At 42.4% G+C, this 13,185-nt stretch overlaps 1 protein-coding gene across 3 annotated transcripts in view; it reads left to right on the top strand.

Moving 5' to 3' along the window:
* The first annotated feature begins 8,854 nt into the window (after positions 1-8,854).
* The window catches only part of zdhhc5a (zinc finger DHHC-type palmitoyltransferase 5a), a 30,984-nt gene continuing 26,653 nt past the window's right edge, over positions 8,855-13,185 (top strand). For 2 of the 3 annotated variants that reach the window (XM_039613412.1, XM_031751519.2), the window contains exon 1: positions 8,856-9,320. In XM_039613412.1, coding sequence (XP_039469346.1) covers positions 9,268-9,320 — 53 coding nt within the window. In that variant the 5' untranslated portion in view covers positions 8,856-9,267. Of the gene's footprint in view, positions 9,321-13,185 lie in introns of all 3 variants that reach the window. The other variant, XR_005613395.1, reaches the window with a different exon arrangement.

The following is a 13,185-nucleotide window of genomic DNA, read 5'->3' as shown; positions in this document are numbered from 1 at the left end:
CCAGGGGCTGATGATATCATAGTGGTGTGTGCATACTCCATCCAGGTGAGTTGCATGCTCCAGGTGGACTGATTAAGGGAAGTGATGTAATTCTGTGAATGGAAACCAGAAGAAGAAAGACTCACCAAGGCACCAAGGATGGTCAGAATTCTTTCAGACAAGTGCTGTAAATTGAGGACCCTGGATTGAAACTATGTCCAGTCAAATTCCATAAACACATGGTCCACCAGGAGCTGAAGCAAGTTTAGGGAGAACAACAAAGTGTGCAGCTTTTGAAAAATGTTCAACAATAGTGAGGATTACTGTGTTACCAGAGCAAGGCAAGCCAGTGAGAAAACACACTTCAATGTGGGACCAAGGACTTCCTGGAGTTGGAAGTGGGTGGAGCAAACGGACTGGAGGAGAACTGGAAGATTTGTTCTGAGCACACACTATACAGGCAGCAATGTACTTTTTGTTATCTTTTATCAAGATATCAAAGAGCATTTAGGGTCCATCTACGTCCCTACCCTCACCTATGGTTACGAGCTGTGGGCAGTGACTGAAAGAACGAGATCTCAGATACAAGCGGCGGAACTGGGCTTGAAGGGTGGCTGGCCTAGGGAGAGGAGTTAGGCCATCCAGGAGGGGCTCAGAGTAGAGGTGATGCTCCTTCACATCAAAAGGAGACAGTGTAGGTGGTTCGGGCATCTGCCTCCTGTTTGCCTCCTGGGTGAGGTGTTCCAGGCATATCTCACTGGGAGGAGGCCCCGGGGCAGGTCCAGGACATGCTGGAGACATTATATCTGTCAGCTGGCCTTGGAACACCTTGGTCTTTCCCCGGATAAGCTGGAGGAGGTGGCTGAGGAGAGGGAAGTCTGACCTTCTCTGCATGGGCTGCTGCCCCCGCGACCCGGCCCCAGATAAGCAGAAGAAGACGGACGGACGGACGGACGGACGGACGGACGGATGGGTCTTTTATCGAGAATTAGATTCTCACTGGGATGATATGCAAACTCGGAGGTATGAGCTCAGTGGATGACCTGGGAATGGACACAAGAGGGCACAAAAAGAGGTGGCCCATTACGGGGCCTATATGTCTCCTTCTCTGATTCACACCAAGTGATTTGCATCATATAAATCAAGTTTTGAAAAGATTGTGAGTTGCTACAACAGTTCAAATGCTGACGATAACAGAGGCGATGGATATTTGTTTTTAACTGTGAGGGATGTGTTCGCTCAGCCAAGGGTATCCTAACACTAGCACTGCAAAAGTATACTTGGATCTGTTCTGAGTGGGCACTGGATTTATAGAGAGAGATGATTTCCAGGAGACATGTCCAGTCCAACAGTGAAACTTGAAGAAGTTTTGTTAATTCTTCCAGGGGAATGTTGAGTTTGGCGAGATGGTTCTAGTCAAGAAAATTCTGTTCTGCTACAGAATTAATTAAGGCTTGGACAGAATGTGAAATAGACTGGGAAACAAGTTTATCTGGCAACAATAATCTTCGCAGGGAATCTTTATTTAACTTGCCCACCTTTCCTGTGAGATGTTGTCTTTTAACTGCCGTGGACATGTTTCAAAAAACTCACCTTCTCTGATCATTCTGTGTCTCTCAAATGGAGAGAGACACACCTGGCCAACTTCTGTCACACCTTTCAGGAAGTGCTCCGGGCAAACTCCACCAGAACTTGGGGTTATTCAAACCAGGGAAGCAGATCGTGCTGGTGATATGGCAGTGGAAACAGACTTACCTCAACATTCTGATATCTTCTGAAGACTGGCATCTTGTTGGCCAGAGACATGGTGGAGCAGATCCCTGTGTATATCCAGCTCGGCTTTTTGGAGGACAGGGGAGCAGCGAATTCAGGTCTGGGTCGGGATTTGGCTAAATCATTCTGTCATAACTAAGGAGATCTGAGGACTCAAGATGTGGGAGGTTACGTTCAGTGCGTTTATTTACAGTGATTGTTCGATAGTAATGCAAAGTTAAGGTACTTGAATGATTCTTTGTCTCCAGCTCGGGCAAACCCAGAGAGTCTCTCTCTCTGATCTCTTAGGCCAGGGGTAGGCACCTCCAGGCCTCGAGTGCCGCTGTGCTGCAGGTTTTCGATGTGTGCTTGATCCAACACAGCAGATTCAAATTGCTAAATGATCTCCTCAGCATGTCTTGTAGTTCTCCAGAGGCGTGAAATTGAATATGAACTAATGATAACTAATCATTTAATTTAGGTGTGTTGACCCAGGGTGATATCTAAAACCTGCAGGACTCTTAAATGACATGACCCACACTTGTTGAACATCAAAGCCTTGTTTCCTCTTCCCTAGCTTCCAAAGGACTCACTTTTAAGAGGGGTCTGTTACTAGTGTCGATGACGCCGTGCAGTTTGATTACCTCGTTCTGTAATCGCGTCTTAAGAATACTCTTTTCATGTTAGCCTTTCTAAGCACTCAAGGCCTGGAGTTGCCTACCCCTGTCTTAGGCTAACAAAGCAGCTTCATTCTCAAATGAAGGATTCATAAGATGATAAAAAGATGTGGCTTTTTTCTTTATTTACCCCATATTTGGGAAAATTTGTTACAGAAATTGAACTGATGATGGTAAATGGTATCTTGCCCAAGGATATTTGGCATGCAGACTGGGATCAAACCACCAAGTTTTGGATCAGTAGGTTACCTGCTATACCACCTGAGCTACAGCCACATATGACAAAATGCTAATAATCAGAAGCCAGTGCCATAAATAGTATTTTACGATTTGGTTTAGCTGTAAGTAAAACATCAGCAAGAGCTCCTCCTCCTTTTCTCATTCTCTCCTTCTTTAATGTTTATTCTGTGCAGGCACAGACAAATGTGACAGGATTTAAATACAGTGGAAAATATAGTAAACAACACTCAGAACACAACAGCACCGATATTAGAGCGTATAAGCTGAAATATAGCTGGTAATGATTTCATGAATTACTTGAAACTAGTAGAGTCAGTAGGACAGGAGAGCACAGTATCATGTCTGGCAAAGTCTAGAGAGCTCGTACAGTGTGAACAGAAAATGTGATAACACTGCAAAGATAAGATGTGTTAAGTACGTATGTATATTTGTGTATGTGAGACATGCTTCAGCGAGTGTTAGGGCCTTAGACTAAACTCTCGAAAGTGTCTTTATTTTAGGCAGCATACATGCTGTATAATCCAATCGAATACACAACACCCACAAATACCTTCATATGGCATAGTCTATATTTAATATGACATTGTAGACAGTGAGAATGTTGTAGTTATGGTGTAGCCAGCCTATTGTATCCACCTGTTGTGTGTTATTATGACATTGTTCAGCAGTTGTGATTAAGGCCTGCTGCTTACTTTCACTTATCATTTCCTTAGTGATGAACATAGAGCCTTTGTTACTGCCTGTAAATATTTTTCTTCATAGGAGGGTGTACATTGTTTTACATTTGTGTGCAGTTTCTAGCTTGACTGCAATGCTGCTTTGATTTGTTGTAGAATTATATGAATAAATAAAGGTCCCTGAAAATGTTATATCAAACAGTTGTGTTTCTGTTAAAGCAATATCCCAGCTGATACTGGGTTGAGGTGTTTGTTTATTTGTTTATTTATGAGGAACCCCATTAGCTTCCACAACAGTGGTTGCTAGTCTTCCTGGGGCCCAAACCATCAAATACCATTGAATAAAATGTTACACAATGAATTGGATGCAAAATATCCACATAATTTGGCTCTTACATCCACAATAAAGTTTTACAATTCTGAAAATATAAACATGTTAATATAAAAAAATATATGAAACACTCAAACAAAGTACACAATTTCTATTACAAGTGACATTACCCTCTTACAATATTTACAAATAAAGTAAAAACTGCCTAAATAGGCTTTTAGGTGATTTTTAAAAGTATGAATAGAAGCCAATTTTCCAAAAAGTGTGGTGTGTTTACCAGTATTGCTTTCTTTAAAAATACAAGTAAGCCATAGTATAATTTAGAAAGTTTATCGTGCATTTTATCGATGTTTGTATAATATGAACACCTTAACACTAATCTGGCCGCCCTGTTTTGGACTAACTGAAGTCTGTTCAGATCTGTCTTATTAGCTGCTGACCAAATGATTGAGCAGTACTCTAGATGAGATAATACTAGTGCATTAATGACACCTTTCATAATTGAAGAAGTAATATAAAAGGAGCATTTCCTAGCTATAGCTATGCCCTGTCCCATTTTCTTAATAACAGACTTGATGTGCTGAGACCATGAAAGGTGGTGGTTTATGGTAACACCAAGTAGTTTAATCTGGGTGACCTGTTCTAATACCGATCCAGCTATGGAAAGATTTAGTTGTGGGCTGTTGACTAAGCGTACTCTACATCCTATTAACATGGAGTTTGATTTAGACACGTTTAAAATCATGTTGTTTTTACTTATCCAGTCAAACACATTCAGCAAATCTTGTTGTAATACACTGGTCAATTCAGAGTAGCTACTGGCTGAATAAAACATGGTGGAATCATCAGCGTACATTACAAGACGGGATTTATCCAGGACGTACAGCAGATCGTTCGTGAAGACTGAATAGAGAAGTGGACCGAGGCAGCTGCCTTGGGGTAGACCACAGTTCATTTCACAGCCCTCCGAGAAATAACCATTATAATAAACCTTTTGCCTTCTTCCAGACAAATAACTTTCCATCCAGCACAAAGCAGCTGGTGAAAATCTGTAACATTTTAGTTTATCTATCAAAAGATCATGATTTATCAAATCAAATGCAGCAGTAAAGTCCAAAAATACCACCCCGGCCAAATTCCCATTATCTAGATATTTATACCAGTTATCTGTCGTGTGAATGAGAGCTGAACTGGTGGAATAACCAGGTTTGTAAGCATGTTGAAACTGAGTGAGTAACTGATTTTCTGTTAGGTAATGTTGAATTTGTTCATAGACAATCCTCTCCATAATTTTACTTAGAACGGGGAGTAGACTAATAGTCTGCTATTGACACCATTAAAAACGTCATTCTTGTTTTTAGGAATGGGAATTATTTTTGATTCTTTCCACTGCAATGGAAACAAGCTGCATGCCAAAGATCTATTAAATATGTGACATATAGGAAGGGACACAAACTTGGCTGCAACTTTGAGCAGTTTACTGTCTGTGTTATCAGAGCCAGAGGATGTATCGTCAGGAAGTGATATCAATAAGCGCTCTACCATCTCACTGCCTCAAACTTAAATTGGCATTGCTTATTATTCATGATAACATCCTGTATAAGACGACGTGAAGGTGGGATCGCCTCTGCTCATATTAGATTTTAAATTTGTTATTTTATTGCTGTAGTAATTCACAAAATAATTGGCTGTATCCTTAGCTTTACTTATAAACGTACCACCCGTGTAGATGTGAGACACCACTGGATCTCTACCCATTATATTATTTAAAACTTTCCACACCTTCTTGCTGTCCTTGTTGGCCTCCTTGAGCTTAAGTTGATAATATTCTTTCTTCTTGCGCCTATTCACTTTAGTTACTTGATTTCTTAACTCGCGATATCTTGCCCACTCTTGTGGACTGACAGACTTATGTGCTTTTGCTTTTGCTATATCCCTTTCTGACATTGCAGCCTTAAGTTCATTATCTAGCCAGGGTGCGTAGTTCTTTTTAACAGTAAATCTTTTTAAGGGGGCATGTTTGTCAGCCAGGTAGCAAAGGTTTTCAATAAACATAGATAATGCCATATCAGGGTCACGCTCGAGGCAGATGTCAGTCCAGTGAATTTCTTTTACATCATTAATATACTTACCTGCATTGAAATTTTTGTATGATCCATGAAAAATAATCTTTTGTGCAGTTTTCAGTGGTTTCATTTTCTTGGTCAAACCTACAAGATTATGGTCACTAAAACCAACTGGAATAGAAACAATATTAGAGCAATGCTCAGGAACATTTGTATATATGTGATCAATACATGATGATGACCTATGACCTCCTGCGTTGACCGTAACCCGGGTGGGAATGGTGATCATCTGAGACAGGCAACAAGCCGACGCTGATGAACATATCTTTTTCCTTAAAGGACAAGAAGGAGCTGACCAATTGATATTAAAGTCTCCTAATAAGAACATGTCTTTGTTTTCCCCAGTTACTCTTTCCAGCATTTCACAGATTCGTTCTACATACAACGTATTACTACTTGGGGGTCTATAGCAGCAACCAACTGATACAGGCCTGCCATAGAGCGGGTGTAACTGAACCCACACAATTTCCAGATCATCAAACATTAAGTCCATTCGTAGTTTGCTTGCTATATTATCATTAATGTACAAATCTGTTCCTGTCCTTCCTATACAACTTATAACCGTTTATTTCAAATTCATTATTCTCAAAGGCATCATCTAAATGAGTCTCGGAAATAGCCAGCACACTTATCGTATTTGTTGACAACAGTAACTGAATTTCCTGAATCTTATATTTAAAGCTACAAATATTGACATGAGCTACTGAAAGATCTTTACCGGAGAGTCCGGGAATAAGTATAGGGTCAGACATTTGCAGACCGATCGATCTCAACAGCTACAAATGACAACATTGCTGAAGTCTAAATATTAATTCCGGCGTTCTGTGACCTCGGTTTAACAATTAATTTGTCATATTTCAGGACGGCAATATCACCTCTGTCTCTGGCCGCTCTCAGCTGTGGTAACAGTTCTTTCCTCTTCTTCCTGATGGACTCTGAAAAGTCCTCGTTGATGTAAAGACTGGTACCTTTCAGTTTTTTTGGCAGATGACAAAATTAATTGTTTATCTTTAAATCTTTGTAGTCTGACCACAATCTGCCTGGCTCGTCCATTTTCCTTGTATGGACCGACTCTGTGAGCGCATTCAATTTGAATGCTGTCACTATCCAGGCCCAGCTTGTTCTTCAGCATGTGTCGGACTTTCTCCTCTGATCCTTCCCACGTTTCTGCTTTTTCATCTATTAATCCATCCACCACAATGTTGTTCCTTCTCGATTGATTTTCTAAATAATCCATCTTGATTGTTAATTCTCTGTGTTCCTCGCGTATGCTGCTGACCGCCGATTCAAACTCTTTTAGTTTGCAGCTCGGTGACGACCCCATCCGTGAATTGCAGGCTGGATTTAACATCCCGTACATCCCTTAGAATGCTGTCCAACCTTTTGTTAGTTCCATCCATGATTAATTGGACAAATGTCTTGAAGTTATCTTGCTGTTGGTGAATCAGATCTTTGTAAAACTCCCGTTGCTGTTCCAGCATAGCGTTCAGCGTGCTAACACTGACATAGCTGTCATCCTCTGCCGGTAGCGCCTTAACGGCCTTCGGGGGCATATCGACCAGATCGTTTTGCCCCCCCACCCGTGAAGATCGCTTCGTGTACAATGGAGTTCACAAAAACGTATATGTGAATCAAATTATACGTGATACGGTGCGACGTTCTTTCCACGCTCCGTGTGAGAAAAAGGTGAGAAAAATCAACACACCACATTTGCCACAAAAAAACAAACAAACAAACAAAAAAAAAACCTGGGTACAATACCAGAGCTGTAGAGTCTTTAAAGTTGAGCAAAAAGTATATAAGAACCAGTCCATTTACCATTTCCCTTAATGTATAAAGCTCCTCGAGGCAGCTCTTGTTGTGATTTGGTACTCTATAAATGAAAATACACTGAACTAACACAAAGACATGTTTATGGGCTGTGTGGGAAGGCCAGAGTACCCAGAGGAGGCACAAAAAACTACAACAAAAAATAAATCAGAGTATGTTACACCCAACACAGGTGATCACCACTGATACCCACTGTCAGGTGTGTTCTTGAGAATAGTGCTTATCGTTTTGAATGAAGAAAAATTAAACCACCATCAGTTAGAATAACTCTCTATGTTCACTTTTTTGTTTTCTGTTATCCCTGCTTTGCATCCTGGCTAATTAGAACAGTGTGATGCTCTTGGCAGTGGCCTGATGTTGATAGCTTGGTCAAGGCAGAAAGAAGTGGTGCTAAAAAACACAAAGTACACAAAAACAACAGCACATGATGTGCTACACTGAGTCATTACGTATTTAACAAAACCGCAGAGGCATTGTGTGTTACAGTTAGGAAAGGTGTAGTCAGTCATTCTGTTAAATAACTGAGACTACAATATTCACCTGTACTGAGCATGAATGTTGTTATGACTGATTGGGCTACATGAAGTGGTAAGCAGTGGAAAAATGTAAGCTATTCTTTACTAATCAGCTTTTTAGACTGAAGTGCACATAATGACCCCCGTTAGAAGTGGGTCATCACAAAATCCTTGGTTTTTGTTTTCAATTCTATGATTGCCTCTTTACCAACTGTCCAGTCTTTCAAGAAGCACACGCACGCACACACACACACTGTGCCATAATACAGACGCATTTATGTTTTTCCTGTGGAAGGATTTTAGATTTAATATTAGCGATTTTGTGTATGTGTGTGTGGCTGCTGGTGGGGGACTTGCTTGTGCGCTTATCCTCACAGCGCCGGCTGTCCATTTAATCTCTCCTTTGTGTTGTTGGTGTATGCGTGTGCGTGTGTTGGCCCTATAACGAGAATAAACGCGCACATACACATATAACAAACATACGTTACTGTGTCAGTGTGTCACATGAAAGGATTAAACCCTCAGCTTATGTAGCATCCAGCCTCAGTGACAATGACGTTCAGCTGCAAGGCTTTTAACACGTGTGGGTGCTGCTCAATCAATTTTATCACGATAAAGAGCAATCATGACGCTCGGCGTTCAGGGGGCGGGGACCGGGGAGGGCTTGCAGGTGCAGGAGGAATACAATACGCTTGTAGGGTGATTGACAGTCCTGTTGTCCAATCACTGTTATTTTTATTGCGACAATTCTGCTGTTGGACGCTGGCATCAGAGTTTAACAGTACTGACAAATATGTCGGTCTCTGAGAGTCTGTTACTCAGTAATACTATGGATATGTGAGAAGAACACATAATTATCGTGGGATTACGTTTATTTGGCGGCCTCTCGGCGTTGTACAGGCCTGGATAAGTTACAAACCGAGCAGCCTCTTCTCCGAACAGTTGGTCAAGCTAGCTGCCTGTAGTAAAATAACGGAAGACGCATCGGTGGTCTGCTAGCTGATTATTTATCTGTGAATTAGCCAGGAACTGGGATAGCTAGCTACCAAGACAAGACCCCATCACCGCTGAAAGGCTGGAGTATGAATTTTTGACGGATACAACGACTTTTCTTTCATTCTAACCGCAGGATGAAAAAACATGACCAACAGTGAAACATCGGATTTACTGTGTTTGGAACCCGAACCTCGCAGGTGAGGTGAACTGTTAGCTATCTGCTAGCCAGGGTTAAGCAGTACAGACCTAGGTAGCTCACGGTTGGCTAATGTTAATGCTTACTCGGGCAGCAGCGTTAGACTGAGCTTTAGCAGTCACACCGTGTGTCGGTGGAGTGCCTGTATGAATGGTAATTTTGGATGTCCAGATAGCTCACAGTAGCAAGGCAGAGCCTGTGGCTGTCGCGTCCTGTGACTCGGCTTTGTTTTCTCCATCCCACACATTTTATGAAGATGGGCTTGCCCGTGTAAGCTATCAGCTATCACCGGAATTTAAATCTTAGCGAAATTTTCTCCGATCCCTTTAACGTTAGCACCATTCTCAGTGGCTAATGCTCTGCGTCCCCACCCCGGCTTCAGCGTGGGCTGTGTGTCGCTTACTCGGAGGCTCAGAACATTCCGTCAGCTTCTGCTTCCTGAGTATTGGCAGTGAAGCCCTGACACCACTGCACAGTGCCTCTGAAAGGATGGTAATGATAACGACCACCATGTTAACACTGGCAGCTTCACAGAGCCGTTTAGCGTGACACCCTGTCCGTCTGTAAAGACCAGCCTGGCAGGGCCGAGTCTGGTCCGCTGCTTGCTTCCTTCATGTAAATCAGGCAGCCGCCTGGCTCTGCGGGATCAGCCGAACATCCGCGGGCTACACTTGACACGTTATTGGGGGTTTTTCTTTTTCAGCGCGATTAAAATGGCAATCCACAGTCAGTGTTCGGAGATTATAATCTTTGAGTAAAAGCCATCTTTTTTCCACAATGCATATACCAAGGCTCTATCTGCTGCTGCTGGGACTGCAGCAGGATATACACACCCAGTATTTGTGTGTGCATAGGTGCTGACAGCGCTGTAGGCTCCTTCAGATGTAAGGTGGTGCCATTGTGCTTGTAGATTTTCTGGAAGGGTGGAGATTCTGCCTGATGGGAGCATGAATGCACTGTGAAGTACTGACTAGTTTACATAAGACCCACTGCTGAAAAGAGGGAAAATTTGTTAGAATTGTACAGGGTCTGTCTGTGGGTTATATGAAGCATTTCCATATGTGTTTCCACATGTTTAAATCTGCACCCATTTCCCATTTTGCTCAGAAAATGTAAAGAAATGAGTGGTGGCTCAAGAACTTTGCAGAGTACTCTTGGTGCTTTTGGATCCAACAGTTTTGAATGCTCCCTCAGGGTGACCACATACTGCAGTCCTGACATACAGTGCCTTGCAAAAGTATTCGGCCCCCTTGAACTTTCCCACATTTTGTCACATTACAGCCACAAACATGAATCAATTTTATTGGAATTTCAGGTGAAAGACCAACACAAAGTGGTGTACACGTGAGAAGTGGAACAAAAATCATACATGATTCCAAACATTTTTTACAAATAAATAAGTGAAAAGTGGAGTGTGCGTAATTATTCAGCCCCCTGAGTCAATACTTTGTAGAACCACCTTTTGCTGCAGTTACAGCTGCCAGTCTTTTAGGGTATGTCTCTACCAGCTTTGCACATCTAGAGACTGAAATTCTTGCCCATTCTTCTTTGCAAAACAGCTCCACAGCTGCCCTGTGACGGCCTCAGAGGTTGTCTAAGAGAATATTGGGAGCAACAACACCATGAAGTCCAAAGAACACACCAGACAGGTCAGGGATAAAGTTATTGAGAATTTTAAAGCAGGCTTAGGCTACAAAAAGATTTCCCAAGCCTTGAACATCCCACGGAGCACTGTTCAAGCCATCATTCAGAAATGGAAGGAGTATGGCACAACTGTAAACCTACCAAGACAAGGCCGTCCACCTAAACTCACAGGCTGAACAAGGAGAGCGCTGATCAGAAATGCAGCCAAGAGGCCCATGGTGACTCTGGACGAGCTGCAGAGATCTACAGCTCAGGTGGGGGAATCTGTCCATAGGACAACTATTAGTCGTGCACTGCACAAAGTTGGCCTTTATGGAAGAGTGGCAAGAAGAAAGCCATTGTTAACAGAAAATCATAAGAAGTCCCGTTTGCAGTTTGCCACAAGCCATGTGGGGGACACAGCAAACATGTGGAAGAAGGTGCTCTGGTCAGATGAGACCAAAATGGAACTTTTTGGCCAAAATGCAAAACGCTATGTGTGGCGGAAAACTAACACTGCACATCACTCTGAACACACCATCCCCACTGTCAAATATGGTGGTGGCAGCATCATGCTCTGGGGGTGCTTCTCTTCAGCAGGGACAGGGAAGCTGGTCAGAGTTGATGGGAAGATGGATGGAGCCAAATACAGGGCAGTCTTGGAAGAAAACCTCTTGGAGTCTGCTAAAGACTTGAGACTGGGGCGGAGGTTCACCTTCCAGCAGGACAACGACCCTAAACATAAAGCCAGGGCAACAATGGAATGGTTTAAAACAAAACATATCCATGTGTTAGAATGGCCCAGTCAAAGTCCAGATCTAAATCCAATCCAGAATCTGTGGCAAGATCTGAAAACTGCTGTTCACAAACGCTGTCCATCTAATCTGACTGAGCTGGAGCTGTTTTGCAAAGAAGAATGGGCAAGGATTTCAGTCTGTAGATGTGCAAAGCTGGTAGAGACATACCCTAAAAGACTGGCAGCTGTAACTGCAGCAAAAGGTGGTTCTACAAAGTATTGACTCAGGGGCTGAATAATTACGCACACCCCACTTTGCAGTTATTTATTTGTAAAAAATGTTTGGAATCATGTATGATTTTCGTTCCACTTCTCACGTGTACACCACTTTGTATTGGTCTTTCACCTGGAATTCCAATAACATTGATTCATGTTTGTGGCTGTAATGTGACAAAATGTGGAAAAGTTCAAGGGGGCCGAATACTTTTGCAAGCCACTGTACATACTTTCATTTATTTAGTTTTTGTACTTTATTTTGTTTATTTTGTTTGTGTTCCCCCCCGGCCAATTAATCCGTAATAGAAACGGACTGATCCAGGCTTTAAGTGATTTGTTAAATTTTCGTAGCTAATGTTTGTTCACAGCAGAGTTATTGTAGTTTTGTCATTTCTAGATAGTCAAAGGAGTTTGCAAAGAAAAGCGTCTGGACTTCTTTAAGTTGCTTGAAGACGTTTCACCTCTCATCCGAGAAGCTTCTTCAGTTCTAAGGTCAAATGGCCGAGAGTCCCAGAGGCCGAGGAGTGAAAGAGGCCATCTATGTCCACTGTGAGCGACCATCTTTGAACAGAGGCGGTGGTTTACGACACCAACTGTCTGCCATCTATAATCCAGTTTTGAGTTCCCTCCCCAGACGCCTTAACGCCCACTCACATCCTGGGCCATCTGACCTCAGGAATTCACATGACAAGGTGGGGCCAGGTTTCACAATGAGCTCACCCGAAACCCTGGCTGATTAGGTCCCACACCCGCTTTCACACCTTGGCGCATGTGATTAGAGGATCACCAGGGGGTCCTTTGTCCCTCCTTGGGGGGATACTCCCACTGGGTTTAAATCTGGGACTCTCGGCCATTTGACCTTAGAACTGAAGAAGCTTCTCGGATGAGAGGTGAAACGTCTTCAAGCAACTTAAAGAAGTCCAGACGCTTTTCTTTGCAAACTCCTTTGACTACGATGACCTGGATGACTGAGAACCTTCACGTCATTTCTAGATAGTTTTTAGACTTTTTGTTTTGAATTCAGTTTGGTTTTAGTTTCCAGAGTGGATTGTCTTACTTTCTCTTAGTTTTTATTGTTTGAAGATTAGTTTCAGTTAGTTTTAGTCTTTTTAATCATTACTGTATGGAGGCCATGTGTCAGAGGAAAGTTTTTAAGAAACTTAGTATAGATGGTACAATTAAAAACATAATTTTTGAAAGCAGATGACTCGTAGTGCAATTGTAGACATCA

This window comes from Oreochromis aureus, linkage group 6 (genome assembly GCF_013358895.1).
Source record: "Oreochromis aureus strain Israel breed Guangdong linkage group 6, ZZ_aureus, whole genome shotgun sequence".
Classification (NCBI taxonomy): domain Eukaryota; kingdom Metazoa; phylum Chordata; class Actinopteri; order Cichliformes; family Cichlidae; genus Oreochromis; species Oreochromis aureus.
Note: the sequence above shows the minus strand (reverse complement) of the source record. Positions and strands in the feature narration are given on the sequence as shown.